Source organism: Gadus chalcogrammus, chromosome 10 (genome assembly GCF_026213295.1).
Source record: "Gadus chalcogrammus isolate NIFS_2021 chromosome 10, NIFS_Gcha_1.0, whole genome shotgun sequence".
Lineage (NCBI taxonomy): Eukaryota > Metazoa > Chordata > Actinopteri > Gadiformes > Gadidae > Gadus > Gadus chalcogrammus.
Genome location: NC_079421.1, coordinates 15,236,155 through 15,256,253, shown reverse-complemented (window position 1 = coordinate 15,256,253; position 20,099 = coordinate 15,236,155). Strand labels below are relative to the sequence as shown.

Below are 20,099 nucleotides of genomic sequence, written 5' to 3'. Positions count from 1 at the left end.
GAGTTATATATCCTCCATTCACTATCCGAGGAGAAGCATGTCATACCTTATTGACAATCTCCAGTTGGGGTATTGTGATAGGATGATGGCGTATATAGCAATCTTTCCATGGTGAACAATCAAATCAAATGTAAATGAAGAAAGATAGAAAAAAAAAAAACCCGCCTCCTACACAGTCCCACTGCATCATTATTCCCCGAAGGGAACAAGGTGTTTGAGCGTAGGGAAACACTTAACATATGCATGGGTTAGGAATACAGCGAGGACCTAAACATGTGTTAACGCCAGAGAGGGGAAAAGAAGAAAGAAAGAAAGAAAAAAAAACTCTCATTGGAGCCATGGTGCGAGGGATATGTTCAACACAGAACAAACAAACCGTTGCTCCCCACTTGCACCGTATTTGCGTGTGGCTGTAATGACAATGCATTCTCTCGAAAGGAAGCCCCCCTTTGTCTTTTAATGATCATGTGCTAAGAGAAAAAAAAGAAAAGACACTGCGCCAGTGTTTTGACAAGGAGAGGGAAAATAGCATGTTCCTATTCTCCTGATGTATTTAGTGGAATATATTTATAGTATTTGTGTTGGGGTAATTCTTTTTTGCTTTTTTGGGGTAAGCAAACAATGGCTTTATTTCATTTATTTCAGTTGTTTTTTTTTTTTTATTGTTTTCTGGAATGCAACAGCCTTTTTTTTTTCACTCAGCGGCGCATTGGTGCAATGTGCTTGGATGTGTCCAGATACTATGGGGCTCTCTCTGATCCCGCTCCTGTCACTGGCATTTACTTATGAACCCATCCACATTCCCATGACCATCCCCACCCTAAGCTAACCACACCCTGCCTACCTGATCCCTTAGTCCCCATTAGAGCACATTCTGGCCTGGCTCCTTCCCCACACTAGTAAAAATATGGTAAAAATATATATACATGTACGTCCACCCCTACCTCCCCTCCCCCACCCCCCCTCCCCCCCCCCCCCCACTCCCCTTCCCCTCCTTTATCCCTTTCCAACTCAAACCTGTGATCCCCGTGGGCTAAAAAAAAGCTAAAGCGAAAACAGGGGTTGTAGGGGGGTGTCTGCCTGCTGTCACAGCTTGGTGAAAACAGTGTGACCACCTGATGGTGCTGCTGATATCCGTACATGCATACGTGCATGTGTGGCGCATCAGCTGTGCATGCATGACCGCATGGATGTGATTTTAGAAGGTGTGTGTGTGTGTGTGTGAGAGTGTGTGTCCCGTGTGTGTGTCATGTGTGTGTGGGTGTGGGTGTGTGTGCGGTTGGGATGATGTTTTTGTGGTGGTTTGTGCTTGCAGGGCCCGCTCCTTGCATGTGTGTGCAAAGGCGCATCTAGTATCTTGAACGTGTGGCCAATAGGAATGCAAAAATAATGTCTCATCTTCTGCGACGGCACATGCGTGAAATAAACCAGCTTGTGTTTGAATCAACAGGAAGCGCCTTATGTGATGTACAAGAAAAATCATTTGCATCTGGAGGGCAATGACAGATATGAAGGCTACTGCGTTGATTTAGCGTCTGAGATTGCCAAACATGTTGGAATTAAGTACAAACTGTCTATAGTAATGGATGGAAAGTACGGAGCCCGCGACCCTGAGACTAAGACGTGGAACGGGATGGTGGGCGAACTGGTCTACGGGGTGAGTACTGGGGCGGACTCGCCTTCAATGATTACATGACAGTTTGCAAGGAACTTCAACATGAGAGGAGATCTCGTTTCTCTTGTCTTAAGGTCATCACCAACTCCAGTTTTGAAACTCATCAGCTCATCAGCCCAAAGTTCAAAGCACCCGCTCTGTCTTAGGTCGTTCAGCTGTGAGTGATGTTTAGACGAAACCCGAAGTAAAAAGCACCGGGGGAGTTGGTGATCTTCTTGAGAAGGAGAAAATGAAATAATTTCTCAGTGCTGTTTGTTGCAATAAATCTCTCTTGCTTAGTCTATCTCGCCGCACTCCAAACAAAAGGTAGGTGTGCAGGGCGAATATGACCATATGGCAAACATACTGTAATCACTTTGATGAACAAACGATCCTGTGCCTTTGAAGTGATTGTGTAATTATGTCCATTGTTTGATGTGTATGATGGATATGCAGCATTGTAAAAATCACAGCTGAGAAAGTCTGCTTTAAAATCAACAGCTGAATGGTGGTTGTGGTTTGGAAACAATAAGTTCCATATGTGTGGCGCTCCATAAAGGTTGAGGCGTTCACATTAGCAGAGGGCCATGCTGTGTTTTACATCTGACAGAGAGAGAGAGAGCAAGAGAGAGAGACAGAGAGGGAGAGAGAGAGAGAGAGAGAGAGAGAGAGAGAGAGAGAGAGAGAGAGAGAGAGAGAGAGAGAGAGAGAGAGAGAGAGAGAGAGAGAGAGAGACTCGGGCTGTTGCAACACCTCAAGCTTTCCAAGATGATCCCCCCCACCATTCTCCATGGCCAACAATAGTTGAGCAGAGGCCAAATACAAAATGCATGAGGGCTTAGCCTTTCTCATCTGTTCAATTTCCCCAACAATCAGCCAGAGAGATTGCTTGGTCTGATGTGCTATCGCAACCAAATTATCCCTGGAATGGGAAAAGTCCTCTCCCAGCAGACGGAAAAGAGAAGGGGAAAAATAATTCTGCCTATTAAGTGCCTGGCAAGCTTATTCCCTGGGAGTGTCGTTTGTATGGCTGGTAAGCTGGGGACTAATGACTCTATACGATTTGACCTTTTGACCAGTAAATGAATTTGATTTTAGTTGTCTTTTTAAAGGTTAGGCCTTAGGCTATTTTTTATTGTGTTGTTTCCCCCACCACTGATTGAATAGTACTTGAGTCAGTGTAGGGTTCCAAACGGTGACATGGTTACGTTGACATGGCTAAGAGAAATCGTCCTGTTTATTAGCTCTTTATTTGGCTGTTGCTCCGGTTTGACCTTGTATGAAATATATGAATATGGTGTTGTTCCCACCCCAGCCTAGAGTACCACGTAGAAAGTACTTCATGCATCACTGCCTTGAGGCCAGTCAGGCTTTTTTCTTTTTTCATTAATCCAATACACAAACACAGAGCCACAAAGTCACTAAGAGGGGCTATTCATTTGTTGTTCTAGTTTTTTGGCCAGGTAAATTAATTGTGATGTGTTTGTGAAAAGCACTAGTGGCTCCATTTGTGTAAGTGGGTTGTGTCCGGGTCACATGACATGACATGAGCAAGGGAGCGAAGGCAAGAGAAAAACATTTTTTTTTTTGGTCAAATAAGGAAACACTGTTTGGCTAAAAGCTTGCAATTTGCAAATGCTATTTAGCGTGAGCTTTTGTTGTTATTTTCTTTAATGAGGGTTTAATTAACTTCCGCTATTTATATTGTGTAGAAACTAACATTCTATATTTTACCTTCAATAATTATCACTTAACTCTTAAAACGCGAGACGCTGGCTTGTCAGTGAATAGCTTAAAGATGATAGTGTGTAGGCTACAAGCATTTTTTTGAGGCAACTTAGCTGACACAAAACATTAATTCAAGAATTGAACAATAAACAGCAGTTTATTCTGCACTATTTTAGTGTTTGGGATCCACTGACCACATGAGAAGGTGCTGTGTGTTTTATGGTGGTCCCTAAAATATACTTCACTGCAATAGAGCCTTTTAGGTTCTTTCAGCTCATCCACAAGTTCAAGCTTTTTCCTCACATTTAAAATAATAATAGATTTAATGAGATATTAAGGAGTAGATTCCTGGTATTTCCAATGTTTGATATTGAATATTAACTCAGATAGAACCTACCTGCTTTTGGTCACATAACCACAAGCAAATTGGAGCCGATGTATTAAAATATGGCACCAAAATCCATCTGCTTTCTTGGATGGCCTCTTACCGTCTCCAAATGTGATTGGACTTTAAAACACTCCCTCAAGCTTATTCTCTTCTTTGTCATTCCTTGGTGTGGGCAGAATCCTTCTTATCACACACCTAGGATATTTTTTGTTGTATGTGCTCTGGATACAAGATGAAACTAATAGGGCACATTAAGGGGAACATGAATAAACACCACAGCATGTTATATGAGCATATGCAGTACCTTTCCGTTCCAAGAGGCGGACGTGAATGTACCTTTTGTAGAAGTTTAATATGGGTTGTAAACCCCCTTTTAACTGCAGGGATAACGAGCATCCACTACCATTTCATTTGCTGTTATGGACTTACCACAGTCTTAATGTTCTTCAACTAGCTCTTAGTAGGTCATTGCTACACTTCCTAGAAAACCAATTAACAGCCCTGCAACTTAAGTATACAGAATATAGCATAGTAGAGTTCCAAAAGTTACCCACATATGTATACATCTATGTTCAAAGTGTAATCCTTGTTCTTGTTCCAAAATGCTAGGTCTGCCGCACCAGTCATTTGTACTTTATTATAGCCTAGGTCTCAATGTTGTCAAACTAATGCTTGCTGTTGTGCGTATGCCTGTTTCCAGAGGGCCGATATAGCTGTCGCGCCTCTCACCATAACACTGGTCCGAGAGGAGATGATTGACTTTTCCAAGCCATTTATGAGCTTGGGCATCTCCATTATGATAAAGAAGCCACAAAAGTCCAAGCCCGGCGTGTTCTCCTTCCTGGATCCCCTGGCCTATGAGATCTGGATGTGTATAGTGTTTGCCTATATCGGTGTGAGCGTGGTTCTGTTCCTGGTCAGCCGCTTCAGCCCATACGAATGGAACCTCGAAGAGCAGGATGAGACCAAAGACCCCCAGACGCCACCTGACCCGCCAAACGACTTTGGCATCTTCAACTCTCTTTGGTTCTCTCTGGGCGCCTTCATGCAGCAGGGCTGCGACATCTCACCGAGGTAGGTGCCTCTAAAATACTACAGGGAAACATGGGACTTCGATATGGAAAACCTTTTGGGGGCTAATATGTAGAATATAATATGGAATATTTCTGTGACATCCACTTTCCTTAGACAGCACGTGCATTTTTTCTATATCTTTCAAATGATATGCTTACTTTGATCCTTTACTCTTTCCATTTGTATTTCCTTCAGGCTTTTTTTTTTTGGAGTCATTTTCACACTTTACGTTTGAAAGGGTTTGGGAATTGGTTTACTGAAATTGCCATGACCAAAATGGTCAAATCAATATCTTCATATGGCTACGGGCTGTGCTGGTTCCTTAACTTCGAACCCAGGTGGTTCTAAGTTGGAATGAAAGGTCATTCTTGAGTGCACTTAGCGCCCCATGGCCATATGCTTTGTTCTTTATGGCTTCCCAAAGTGTTTCTGATGAATGATGCAATGGTTCTATTACGGAGCTATTGGTAGGCCCTAGCAGTTAATAGCCATGGCATATTATGTGTGACTATTTCCAATCCTATTTTTATTTGCCTCTTGTCTCTGTTTTTTCTCTTCACGTCCTTCCATCAGGTCTCTGTCTGGGCGTATTGTGGGTGGTGTGTGGTGGTTCTTCACCCTCATCATCATTTCATCCTACACAGCCAATCTGGCTGCTTTCCTCACTGTGGAGAGGATGGTGTCTCCTATCGAAAGCGCAGAGGATCTCGCCAAGCAAACAGAGATCGCATATGGAACTCTTGACTCAGGCTCAACAAAGGAGTTCTTTAGGGTGAGTACAGGGGGCCAAAGCTATCTTCGATTGCACTCCATTACTTAATAATGCATTAAAGAAGCACTGGGGCAGAGTCTTTGAAAAGAGTCTTACTGGAATGGTGGAAAATAAATGAGCATGGCCTGGTGAGAGACTTGAACCTTGCAGGCACCGTTTCAAGACAGTTTTAAGATTGCACCAAATCGCGCATGTCTTCCTCTAAAGTACTCCTTGAACTCTTGTGACACGAATGCGAAATGTATGCATCAGTGGTGCAGTGTTCCACCTTGAGGTGGGGCAGCTGTCAGCAGAAAGCAGCGATAACAACGCAGAAGAGCCTCAGAGGTGATATAAACAGGAGCCTAATCAAAGCACCCTCATCAGGTGCAAACTCAAAGGGGTCAACTCATAACGTATAATTACTAAGCTTGCAGTCTCTGGTAAATTGGACTTGATGAAGTGAAGCCCTGCAGTTCAAAGAGAAGTGAATGTCAGAATTATCTTTCCGAAGGAGTAGGCCATATGTTTGTTAGTGTCAGGGACTAGTCGTGCAATTAAGTGAAAAATGTACCCAACACCGAATTTAAGAAGGATTAGAATCCCCCTCCTACTCCTTCTCTGAAGGAACCCACACATCCCCTTTAAGAGAGACACAGCCTTTCTACTGAGCAGCATTTCACAGTGAAATTCAAAGCTTGTCCACATGGTTACAGCGTAGGGTCAATGGTGTGAACGTGCACACTGCAAGGCGATAAGTTAGAATGGAGGGAGGAACCGCATCGCAATCCTCATGTTTCACAGCTGTAATCTATCGGCATGTTGAGCTACCCCTGGGTTGAATGGTTCAGAGCAACAAAACAACACCAAATTAGACCCACGTTTTTCGAGCGAAAACGGAGGTTCCTGTCTACAGGGTCGGTTCCCACAAACACACATGCATGGCCTTGAACTGAACTCCCAGCATGCTTTGCTGTGTTATACAAAGAGGCATCCATGATAGTCTGGCTTCCTTGACCACAATTGAATAGATCAGATATGGAAACAGCAAAATAAGTATGTTGTTAGCAGACATGATATAAAGGTGTTTGTAGTTGTTACTCGGCTATGGAATGCCAATTACAGGTTAGTTCCCCTTCCTGACAGAATATTGTGGAAAGATGGTCTGGGAGTAGCAGATTTCCAATATTCCATGTAATGAATGTCCTACTTTCATTGCTCAAATAGGAAATGAACCTTGTGAGCTGCAATTCCAAGGCACCTTTAATTAAAACTACAGCGAACTGACAAGAAGGAAAAAACACACTGATTAATGGTAGATTCAATTCCATTTCAGACCTGTTTTAGAAATATGTTCAAGCTTAATGAGACCCACACGGCATCAACCGTCTGGACATTTTAAATCAGGTCTAATGCTTCAAACAAGACATATGTCAGCGTCCCTGACACTCGTAGCCTGAATATTTCATGACTTCACCTGGTCGGCTCGACAGAGGAGCCTGGAAATTAGAGAATAGTAAATTCCTTCATGTTTCAGATATGCCTATGCCCTGTGACAAATAAACATAAGTTAGAAAAAAAGCATATAAAATAATTGATATATATTTAGTCTATTTGTCATACATTTGATCAAAGTCACAGATACATACAAATACGGCGAGAGCCAAACTCAAGAATGAATGAATGAACGAATGACACTCTGGTGGAATGATAATGACCGCAGGCATTTGGCACCCAAAGCCCAGCCCGCTTCTCTGCTGCCTGTCCCCGGCTTATCTGCTGCTCGTTGTACTGCCGTCCTCCTCCTCCCCTTCTCTCCCCTGTCTCCCCCCTCCCCTCCCTCAACCCCCCCGCCTGGTGCTTTACCTGGAGACAGCATCATGGGGGAGGTCTCTTTTCCTCTCCAACAGCTGCCACGCGCTACCACGCCTTTCTCCAGATTCTACAAAGTCTGCAAAGAAACGGCTAGTAACTAATGAAGTGTCGTTTTTCTTCTGACATGAAATATGTTCAAATATCTTTGAAATATGGTTTTAGGTTAGGGGTCTGGGAAGTTCTTGTACGAGCTATAGGAGACTATATAATTTCCCCCGTTTGCGATGGTTGGCGGTATAAAGGGGTTTCCTTGATGTTTTTTGTTACTTGGCAGTCAAACACAAATTGTTTTTGAGGTAGAAAGAGTCTTTCTTCTCAAAACATTTGTTGCATAATTGATGGCCTTTGAAAAGGAAACGTGTTTGTTCCTCATGGCTGCCGTGGAGGTTAGACGACAGCTTGAGTGCAGTCACCGGCAGACTCCAACCAACTGCGACAACTCGAGGAGTTAACGATACAGTACAACTGTTGTGGCGTCGTAGCCTCTGTAACACTCTTCCTGTATAATAAGAAGCTGTTTCTCGGTCCCTCTCCGCCTGCAGTCGAAGGGAACCTATACGACGATTATGGTTTTGCTCCCTAATTATATACAGCTCCACTGCATTAACACGCCATCCACAACCCCCATGTCACTTGGTGCTTGGGAACAGCGTGGAAGTGAAAAAAAGATTCCCACAACAAAGACTACAGCCTTGTAATCTTACATAAAGGGGAGACGGGGGGGGGGATAAAAGGCAACAAAAGTGGATGGATTTGACGGAGCTCACCTCCAAGGGGAGGAGAGGGGGTGTCCTTAGAGGGCCATGTTGAACATCACATGAGCAGCATTGACAGACACGGAGTGTGCACCCCCTTGCCCCCCTTTACCTCACCCCATATTCACAATTGGTATTCCGGCCGTACCAGGTGGCTCTTCAATGACAATGTACCCCCAGAGCATCAGCTTTCATTTCTGTGCACTTGAGAAGCAGGTAGTTCTGGCACAGTGGATATTAAGGGGGGGCTTTGGGTTGTGGAGACGGGGGTGGAGGGGTGGGGGTGGAGGTGGAGGGGTGGGTAAGGAGGGTGAAGGATGCTCTGTTCTGTCCACAAACGGAATAATGCGCAAGTGAAATGGAGGAAATGCTGGGAAAGGTTATAGTGTGTGTGTGTGTGTGTGTGTGTGTGTGTGTGTGTGTGTGTGTGTGTGTGTGTGTGTGTGTGTGTGTGTGTGTGTGTGTGTGTGTGTGTGTGTGTGTGTGTGTGTGTGTGTGTGTGTTTGTGTTTGCATGTGTCTGTGCATGTGTCTTTGTGCATGCATGTGTGTCTTTGTTCAAGTGTTTGTGTGTGTGTGTGTGTGTGTGTGTGTGTGTGTGTGTGTGTGTGTGTGTGTGTGTGTGTGTGTGTGTGTGTGTGTGTGTGTGTGTGTGTGTGTGTGTGTGTGTGTGGGTTGTAGACTTTAGATATGCAGGCAGTGTATGTAGGAGCATAATGGGAGCTCCCTGCAATGCAGGAGGAGGCGGGGAGTTAAAAATATGCTGCAGTCGGAGGGCAGTGGGCAGAGGTCTGAACACGCCGTGGAACCCAGAATCAATACAGATTAAGGAGCTATTTAAAATGGAGGAGGCAATCACTTTGACTTTCAACTTTAACCCCGCGCCATCCCTGCATATTGACTGACCAAACCCAGGAAACTTTAGAGGTATTGGGACGTTGCATTTCTGCTGCAAAGACATAAAGGGTATTCTGCCGTTTGTGTACATCTGTGTTTGTCTGTATGCATATAATTAGTCAACATTCAACATTGACAGACACAAAAGTGTGTTATCCCACCCCTCCCCCATCCACTTACCCCATATTCACAATTGGTATTCAGGCGAGTGGCTCTTCAATGGCAATGCACACAAATTCCCACAATCTGTGTGCATCTTTGTTTGGCTGTATTTATATGATTTGTTTTTGTGGGGGATTCAATGAAAGAAAAACATCTCCAATTGTCTAACCTATAACCTTCTTTTTGCAGCAGTTATCGTTTACATCCATTCATCCGATAATGTGGGATAATCATGGCTGTAATAATACACCATTTAAGGCACACCAAATGACTATTATGGAACAGGGACTAACGCACCGACGATAGAAACACCTTCATTGGAAGCTGGCTTTAATTACAGTCGTTACAGCCCTAGTCACTCCCTTTGATAGTTCGAAAAGTCCACTTGAATTGCAATGTGTCTCAACAGGGCATTATGCCACGTGAATTCATAATGTTGTATTTATGGAAGTCTATAATTGTGCGACATATTTTCCTTTCCAATGCTAATGATGGACCTTGGCGATCATTATGTCCTAATTATATTTCAAATGACCACTGTAGACCCTAATGTGGATGATTGCATTTGAGAAGAGGATGCAGAGGTGACTTTCAATATGTGAGGCTGTGCATGAATTTGTGAGTGAACGTGTATATGTTGGTGCATGTCTGTGCGTGTGTGTCTGCGTGCGTGTGTATGTGTGTGTTTGTATGCCCGTGTATGCGCGCACGCGTAAGTGTGTCTGTTTATCCTCGTGTTTCCCAGCCCTTGCCTTCACACATCATTTCTTTCATATCGGGTACTTTCTTCTTAAAAGCTTCTCAGTGGTTGACTTTGGTTGAACCGAATCCCCCCATTTAGATTCGGTCTCATATTGATGAATTGACTTTATAAAGCACTGAGGCAGCACGCTCTTGGGTTCCTCGTCAGTAATCAATGCCCAAATCCATTATTTTCTGTTCATCTGAGGAGGGTGAGGGGGTGCTCTCTGGCAGATGAGCCACGATGCTCTTGATTGAAGTTGCCCTCCAAACCTATGTCCTTTTCAAAGTAAATGTCTTGACATGTGCAAATTTAGCACATTATCAACAGAAACGCGTTTTATTTTAAGGAACCACACACGGCATTGAAATGGTTAGTTTACTTGCGTGCAACTAGGATGGCCAGGGTTTTAAATTTGGAGAAGACTTGTATTTTGGTATCATAGCAGAAAGCATTCATCATGTTGACTGTTTTATTTGTGTTATGTAGATGTCTTGACTCGCGCTGGCATGCTACACTGTGACAAATACCTCTGAACTGATTGCACTGTCAACAAAAGAATCAACTGATATGTTTCCTTTTTTTTCCCACTTTATTAATAACGGTTGAATTTATTTCTATACAATACATTAACGGTAAATAATGCAGTCATAATTTTGCTCAACATGGATGTGTTAGGCTTTTTTAAAATTTGTTGTGTGTAATATTGTAAAGTGCAATATTTTACAGTATGTACACACTTTAGTCCCAATCCTCTGCTGTTGACAGAAGCTGTATTTTCAGAATATTTTTCTTATTATCCACGGCTGCTGCCAGCATTGTAGAGTAAATATTTTTTTCTCCGCTGTCCCAAATCATCATCAATGGAAATTGGAGGGTTATCACGGTCAAGAATGCAGATCAACTGGGAAAATTACATGCTTGTCAAGCTGCTACGCATGTAATGCCTCTGCTGTCATTCCATACATAAATATAGTGCAGTGGAGCTCTATAGTTGTTTGGTAATACTTGCATATGTGAGCATTTTCATGCCTATTAACGGTTCGACTTCTCAGTCCCGATTAATTCCTACATTGTGCGAACATTCAATTGGTCCAGTTCTCGTCTTCACAAAGAAAATCGCTACTGATACTCTGACCCCTACTGATATCAACGGCGGCCTTTTTAATTAATTGCTTTATGGTAATAACCCCAGCTGCATGGTGCACCACAGTGCATATGTTGATGTAAGATCTACACACCTACGGTGACACACACACGCACATGTGCGCACTCTCCCGAATCCACGCGTTTCACGGTAAGAGACTTGTCACTGCTTAACGCGGCATCTTTTTCAACGTGTGCCATGTCTGCAACGCCAATGCCAAAGCAAATCCAGCAGGCATTGAATAATTGAATTGATGCTTATTATAGATGGAGGGGCCCCCCCTGCCTTTCCCTTCAGGTGCCACGGTGTCGCTAAGCCTGACCTCCGGGAGGCAGGGGGAGCCACGAGAGAAATGCGTGCACGCGCACATCTGTGCGATGGCGTGACACCGCCGACTGGCGTGTCTGTTACCCTCATGGCCTCCTTTAGACTGTTCCCCATCTGTTCCGCTGTGTACACGGCCGCTAAAAACATCATACACAAGCACAAGATGTTGGGTATACAATCCAAGTTATGAGCAAATACTTTGATTGATGGTTTTTCACAGAGTCGGTGCTGACGGCAATATCGATGCCGCTAAAATCATTATGTACTTGCATACGATGTGGAGATACAATAATAAAGTTATGAGCGAGTACTTTTTATTAATATATTTGGGGGGAAATTGTGCTGATGTGGGGTTGGTGGTGGTGGGTCGTTTGAACCCTATATTATACCGCTTTGCTGTTATATGTTCTGTATAAAAGTGCATATGCTCTTTTGCAGCTGATCTGTTTTTCGCTGTTTACGAATGCAAAGGGGTGTTTTATCCATTGGTAGGAACTTTTTTTATGCTTAGCCCCCAAGCGGGTGATATGTATTCTCCAACTCTACATAATATTACCATCTGCATTATGTGTTCCCCATTCAATTTGAGTGAATTTAAATTCCAGGCCTCAACAAAGTGCACATTGATATTGCTGGAGGAAAATGGATTCTGCTAGTATTTGTACTTCATAATCTCATAAAGGCCCGTACATTTTATTTCCTTCCCCCCCACAACCGCCCAGTACCACGTTCTTGTCCTGGAGTATTTAAAGATATCACGCAGCATTCCGGGGATATCTAGAAATACTCCTGCATACTGTGGTGTATTTGATTATGAATTACAAACAACGCAACGGAATCCATCCAGAAAGTACACAACACAACCGCAACACAGGCAGGATCTAAACTACTCTTTTTCTCTCCCTCCTCTCTCCGCACAGCGATCCAAAATTGCGGTGTATGAGAAAATGTGGTCGTACATGAAATCGGCCGAGCCCTCTGTGTTCGCAAAGACCACGCCCGACGGCGTGGCACGGGTACGCAAGTCCAAGGGCAAGTTCGCCTTCCTGCTGGAGTCCACCATGAACGAGTACATCGAACAGCGCAAGCCCTGCGACACCATGAAAGTGGGCGGGAACCTGGACTCCAAGGGCTACGGAGTGGCCACGCCCAAAGGCTCAGCATTAAGGTGGGTGGGATATTATAACAATATGGTCTTCTGTTGTTATAGTATTCCACCTACCCTGATGCCCCCTCTCCCCCTTGTGTTGTCACTCTCTTCCTCTTCCTCCTTTTCCTCCTCTTTCTCGTCGTCGTCGTTGTTGTGGTTGTTGTGGTTGCTCTTGTTTTTGTTGTTGTGTTTGCGGACGCAGAGGTAATGGTGGTATGATCTTTTTTTGTTCCCCAAGCCCGTCGGACACCGCTGTTCGTTTGATGTGGATGCCGTTGCTCTCGCTAGATGTTTAGATGTAGTGCTGGAACGTAGACGTTCCTTATAACGCTAAAGTCTAAAGCTAACAATAATAATGTCTCTCTCCCCTTCTCTCTTGCTATTGCTTTTCTCTTCCCCTCAATCTCTCCGTCCGTCTCGCGTGCCGTCCTACCTGTCTGTGTTGTGTGTTGTGTCACTTTTAATTTAACAGTTGGATGGGTTTTCAATTTAGCTTTTAAAAGCTGTGCTGTCACTTGTGACGAATGTTAATTGCATGCTGTTTGTTGTTGTTACGTTCCTTCTCAATGACAAGTGTCCCCATCCCGCACACTTCGGCTCGAAAACAATGTAACCCTCCATGCCACCTAGCCGGAGTCAACACTGTCTTTACCCCGATATGAGCTTCCCTAATCTCTCAATTCCCAAATAATCTGTCCCTCTTTTTACGATTGTAGACCAACAACAATACCCCTTGCACTAATAGCGGTAGTCTTCCTACCATTACCAATTTCTATTATTTTGATAGACAATAGTATTTTTATGATTTGAATTATAACAATTATCATTATTATTACTTTGCTTACTTATTATTAGATTTCTCACGGACCTGTGCATTTTCTTACAAGTTATGTTTTATCGTTTCAAGAAATGCTGTTAACCTGGCAGTTTTAAAACTGAATGAGCAAGGCCTGTTGGACAAATTGAAAAACAAATGGTGGTACGACAAGGGAGAGTGCGGCAGCGGGGGAGGTGACTCCAAGGTCAGCCTCGATGTCACCACAATCGGGTACCATAGTTCAGAGTAATCGGCAAGGCTGTTACAGTAACCCAACCGCAACCAAACCAACTGGACAGCCAACCTGCTACGGCTACTGCCCTAACGCAGAGCGATAAGCCATCTGATGATGATGGTGATGATGATGATGATGATGATGATGATGATGATGATGATGATGATAGTCCCCCTGGCCATGGCGATTTGACAACTCAATCAAACAGAGGAAGCTCTTTACTTGACCAACAGAAAACAGGATAATGTCTTATTGGAATTGTGTGAAGGAAACATAGTGGGTTTGATGCAGCTTGAAGGTTAATGGTTTTGTTAGTCGATAGTAGATGGTTAGTAGATGTGGGTTTTCTTTTGTGGAGAGATGTGTTTGTTGGAGAAATTCATTATATTTTGTGAGTATAGGTTGCCTTAGTGAGGGAAGATTATAGTGTTGATTTGTTAGTGGACAGTTAGCTGCCCTGCAGATGTGAAAGGTTGAGGAAACAGATGTTTAGCCTTATACATCTGTAGGCCAGCTATGATAGTCAATCAGAGATTGCAGTTTAGAGGAGAAGGCTAGCTATATGCAAGTATATTATTGTATGTACTATTATAGAGAGAATGCCAAACAAAATTTGGTAATCTCCCATTTTATCCAATAAGGTATAAAATCTAATTCTTTGATTATAATTACGGATTCATCTCGCAGTTGTTTCCCATGAAACAAACATCTCCGAGGCTGGTCTGACAAAGCCCATAACAGTTTTGTGTCATCTTCACCTTTGTGACTTCAGCCCCAAAATGGCGGCTCTAGCTGTGGCTAGAAGGGTAGGCGAGGCGAACAGCGGCGTCTTGAGGGGAGTAAGCATTCCGGGCAAACGTGAGAATTCTAATTTAGAATCACCAATCTTAATCTTTTTTTTGTCCCCCTTTATCATCCTTATTTGCGTTACTTAGCAACCCATCACTCTGACACATGACAAACAGCTTCCCTTTTTTTTGGCTCTGTCTTGGTCCTTATTAAATGGTGAAAACGAAGGTCTACTTACAAACGGTCAATGACTTAACTCCACAGGGTGCTGTTGCTATATTAGTCTCAAACGGCACACAGCCCAGGACGTTTGGTTGGCCATTCAGGTCAATGTAAAGACAAATGAATCTGCCATGACGTGCAATTATTGAGGTCACCTAATTGGTTCGATGACAGATAAAGCTGTAGGATACTGTAGTTCGCCCTGACATATTAATTGCCGTGAATTGACCCTGCACATTGATGACTGATTGCACTAGGTAGTATTTAAGGGTCTGCCTCATCGCATAGATCAATGTTTAACCATGGGCCGCACCAATTTGTCCAGGGGTCACGTGTGAACAGGAGTTTGCTTTATTATTCCCGTATTACTCACCTACTGTGGATTCATCTTTCAAATAGTGCTATTGCTAACCTTGCTAGCAGAAGCTAAGACATCTTCTAACGGGAAAAACTGAACCGTGCCGAGTAACGCCCACAGATGAGAGCGAGGCTCTTGCCGTTTGTCTCTTTATGCTCCCCATCGATCTGGCACGGTTTGCAGGTATGTACCGTTTGTTTTCCTCAGCCTGTTTTGCTGTCTCCTGGCCGTCTTGAGGAGGGAGGGCTAAGCTTCAACTGGAAATCAAGCAGCCTGGGGGGTAGTGTTCATTGCCCGGCTGTACCTCTTCTCATTTAGAGCTCTCTGTTGCAAACAGGCATCACAAATCACACACACATTCACTCATTCAACACATATACTCGTTCCTTCAATTCCTGCACACATACACAGACACACAGACACACACATACAGACACACACACACACACACACACACACACACACACACACACACACACACATACAGACACACACACACGCACGCACAGACACCTTTTTCTCGCCCTCAGGCTCAACACGATGTGGCTTAGATTGAGTTTCAGACACAGAACATGTTACAGCCTAATTGCATTGTTAATCAATGTCTCTCTGAGCCAACACAATGTCCACAAAGTGCTTGGGGAGATAGGCTATGAGGGATATACAGTGGTGTTATCTTCCCTGAGTGCATAATACATCGCCCTGATCCACATAGGGGACATTGTTCATTGGGGACCTGCCTGGTCAATTTTTTTCTTTCTAACACTTTTCTTTTACCTGATTTAATAGATATCATCTAGCTTTTCTTTGGGTGCCATTTTTGTTTTCCCTTTATGTAGCGTTCAGACATTAAGTCTTCCAGTCCAATTACAGGTCTGTCAAAGACAGATTGTGGGGTACCTTGAGAGATTTCCCACCACCATGTTTGCAAGCTTGGTTCTGAAGTCTTTGTGGAGAGTTTGTGGCTGGTGTGATGATAATCCTTCATGTTAAAGGGAGGCTAGGCAATCTCATTAAGGTGTGGAACCAGTTCGGAATTAATTAAGGTTCCCTTCTTTTTTTTTGCGTCGTATGATATCGTCGCTTGGGTGTTATAATGGCCCATCAGCGATCACCACAACGTAGTTAAGCATCTTCAAGTCGCTGTGTTGGCAAATGTGGAAGCGAAGGGTTCCAGGTGCTTAGCATACATCATCCTCATGAAGCATTATGTGTTTCCTGTCTGTGAAGAGAGGGGTTCCTGTTGGGTTGAGTTGGTTAAAACGCTGTGCTGAACCCTACTGGAGTCTGTTAATGACACACCCTCCCCTCCCTTCTCCCCAATACAAACAAATAGAGCCCAATTATTCATCTTTTCCCTATCTTAACACGTAGACTTGCAGATTGTACCGTCGGTACCTGCTCGTCGGCCTGTTGACAGCGCCTGCCGATTACTCAAAGCGATATGGGTAGACCCTGGCTTTAGCTATAGGGGTGATGAAGGTAATAGGTTAGGACTGCCTGTGTTTTCTGTGATGTTGATACAGCCAGGGACCCTGCTTTATCGCTTTTTTGTTGTTGGTTTAAAAAGTATGCAGTAGTTTAAAAAAAGTTGAATAACATAAAATAACATAATATAATGTTATTTATGTTATTTCCCACGTGAAGAACTCCTGTAAACCTTGCAGTATTGAAACTCAGTGAACAAGGCATCTTAGACAAGCTGAAAAACAAATGGTGGTACGATAAGGGTGAATGTGGAACGAAGGACTCTGGAAGTAAGGTCAGTCGCTGTAGGTCTTTTGTACCGATTCCAAATTGCATTTTGACGTATTGTTCATATGCAAAAAAAAAAAACGACAAGATTTATCTTACATCTACAGTTGCATTTTAATTTCCCACACATTTTTCCTTATATTAATTCGCATTTCTTTTGTTTTGTTTTCTTTTTCTTTTTCTAACACAATAAAAGTAGAGAACGTTTTTGCAGCTTTGAAACAGGGCACCGTCTCCCCATGAAAATGACTGCAAATTAAGTCGTTTTTCTCTTGTGGCCATGGTTATTTATTTTGAACTAAAGTTATTTACTCCTCATTTTCTCAAATACAGAACACCACACTTTTTTGTTGTATAGGCTGTAACGATAACATCTTGGGGAAACTTAATATGTGCCAAAGAGATTCATCAGTTTGTAGACCGCCACAGTCACGGCATCTGTTTTTTTGCTCATTCTCACTCTTGACATACACATACTTTGACCACTATGCTGCTGTTTCTATTTACCAAACTTTTGATTAAAATTTGAGTTATTTGTGTTATTACTAGTTTGCATGGAAGTGCATGTTAGATTCTTCAGCTTCCTGTGGTGCAGGGAACAGAGATAAGCGCTGGTGATGATGAGCTCCATCGCTTCACCTTCTGGAAGTTTCCAGGTCACTCTGGGGTGCCTCTCTAACACTCTTTGTTGATGTGTGAAGTTTGATGCGGTTTGCACCCCACAAGAAGTTGAAAAATGTAATAAACCAACTATTTAACCCTCTGAGAAGTAGCTTACTACTGGGTAGGATTGTCGGATAGCCTGTCTTACATTATCCGCGGTCATGGGGTTAAAACGGCAAAAAGTAAAACTCTCGTAAACAAATTTTTAATAATTATGTTTGGCAAGTAAGCAGCAGCAAAATGGTCAAATTTTTAGTGATCTTTTTTTTTAGAAACTATTCATCCAATAATATGAATTTGACTGTACTGTATGACAATGTTACCATGGCAGTTATACGTACACGTCGCTAAGGAACTGACAGACAGAAGTTTTTTCGACCTATGCGATACCGACCAGCTTCCCACAATGTGGTCAGAAGCATATTACTGTTACACACAGTAGGACAGGGAGTCTCTACATTCACCATCAGATCGCAAATAAGAGTTGGCTCACTAGTCTTTTATATATATGTAAGTGGTACGACGATGGCAATATAAAGGTGCTCCTGCAGCAGCTAGACGTCAACCACAGATAAAGCCTTTTTATGGTTAAATGCCAAGAGTCAACCTTAGAACCCCATTAGTTTGTTTAGTCTCATAGCTTTAAAGTCTATATATAAGATCTGCCATTGAATAGCAACAGACAGCGAAGAGGATTTAGCACTCGTAGCGTAGCTTAAGGCTAGTTTACGTTAGCAGCCTGTTTCAGGATTATAGTGCTAGAACTATTTGAATTCTGTGGTCACAAGCTCCAGTACAACACGCTAACTATGTCAATCACTTTTTCCCAGGACAAGACAAGTGCTCTCAGCCTTAGCAATGTGGCTGGTGTCTTCTATATTTTGGTTGGAGGGCTGGGGCTGGCAATGATGGTCGCCCTGATAGAGTTTTGTTATAAATCAAGGCAAGAAACAAAACGGCTGAAATTGGCCAAGAATGCCCAGAACTTTAAGCCCGCTCCCCCGACCAACACCCAGAACTTTGCCACATACAGGGAAGGCTACAACGTCTACGGAACCGAGAGCGTTAAGATTTAAAGGTAGGTTGGCTCCTTGTTCCTTGAGGAGCCTCTTATCCTCATAGTTGATTAGGAGCGACATTGATAATAATGCCTTTTAAATATATATTAATGACAGCCCATGTGTATTCAAGGTGTACACAAACAACTCCTTAAGTGTCTCTCTGTGTGTTTGTGTGCCTCTGCTCCTCTGTTTCCCATCCGGCGGTCTTCTAGTAGACCGTATTCACACTGTCCCCCTTACAACTGTGACTGAACGGCTGCGGACGGAAGGAAGGAAAGGATCGAAGCGGGAATCAAGATCCAAGCCCACTCTTCTTGCTTGGACATAAAACGATAATCTGCGACGATCGACGCGACAGGACTGGTCATTGGGGTGGGGTTAGGGGAGGGCCAGAGCTGAAGCTGTCCCTTCCCTTTCAGTGCCTTATGGAACTCAAGAGTCCACTCAATGCAAACCCCATTGGCAATGGCATTGCTCTTCTTTTGTTTTTTTCTTGCTTCAAGCCCCCATTGCGAGGAAAGATGCACTGATCTGTGAAAAATAATCACCCTATTTGACCTGTAAACATTGAATGAGTGAGAGAACTAAAGCCATCACTTGCAACCTAAGCACATTTTCAAGTGCCATATTGAGGTCAAATCTTGTAAAACAAAGGCTTGATTGTTTTTTTTCTCGTGATCAATATGTCCATTGTGCTTCATCCTTCTCCTGCCGTCGTCAGATTACACTGGTGTTACACAAACAAGTTTATTAGAAATTATTCAAAGCACTCTAAGACACTAAACAATAGATTTTTTATAGGCCATGAGTTACTTGCGGTGACCCTGTAATTGTGGAGAGAGAGAGAGAGAGAGAGAGAGAGAGAGAGAGAGAGAGAGAGAGAGAGAGAGAGAGAGAGAGAGAGAGAGAGAGAGAGAGAGAGAGAGAGAGAGAGAGAGAGAGAGAGAGAATAACTATTATTATACATTCATGAAGAAGTGGAGAATTTCTAAAATCTTCAACTCTGGTGCTGCTGTATGCGTCTTCTGAGAGCTTTGGTTGAGCCCATGATATACGACTATGAGGTGAAGAAACGGTTATCGGCTTCACTACGGCTCCACGCACACACACGCACACGCACACGCACACACGCACACACACAAACAAACACTGGCTGAAGCAGGTCACACGTCAAACCTTCAACACTGCCAAGAGTGTTTTCAGTTTCATTGTGTTTTCATTTTTATTTAATTTTTTTGTGCAAGCGGATGACTGAATGGTTTTGTTTTGTTATGTTGGAAGAAAAAAAAGACGATCTGTTTTGAGTGTGTTATCTTCAGTGAGTTGAACGTGAAAAAAACTGGGCACCTTCGTAAAAATGTGCACTTCAAATTTTCCCTGAAACAAAGTCATGAAAGTCTTTTGTACATGAAACATAAAGCCAAACAAAAGCAATGATTAAAATATAGATGAACTGCAATCCTAGTGAACGGATAACAGTAATGGCTTTTAAAATAGTAGTATTTTGAATTCAAACTTTGTTAAACAATCACACATTTTACGACAAGCTG

At 43.1% G+C, this 20,099-nt stretch overlaps 1 protein-coding gene across 3 annotated transcripts in view; it reads left to right on the top strand.

The window, feature by feature from the left end:
• Positions 1-19,346, top strand: part of gria3b (glutamate receptor, ionotropic, AMPA 3b) — a 67,498-nt gene extending 48,152 nt beyond the window's left edge. The window contains exons 10-16 of one of the 3 annotated variants that reach the window (XM_056600602.1): positions 1,451-1,657; positions 4,471-4,844; positions 5,418-5,616; positions 12,420-12,667; positions 13,557-13,671; positions 18,319-18,566; positions 18,762-19,346. In XM_056600602.1, the coding sequence (XP_056456577.1) occupies positions 1,451-1,657; positions 4,471-4,844; positions 5,418-5,616; positions 12,420-12,667; positions 13,557-13,671; positions 18,319-18,564 (1,389 nt within the window). In that variant the 3' untranslated portion in view covers positions 18,565-18,566; positions 18,762-19,346. Of the gene's footprint in view, positions 1-1,450; positions 1,658-4,470; positions 4,845-5,417; positions 5,617-12,419; positions 12,668-13,556; positions 13,672-16,717; positions 16,852-18,318; positions 18,616-18,761 lie in introns of those variants that run through there. The other 2 variants (XM_056600600.1, XM_056600601.1) reach the window with 2 other exon arrangements.
• Positions 19,347-20,099: the final 753 nt, after the last annotated feature.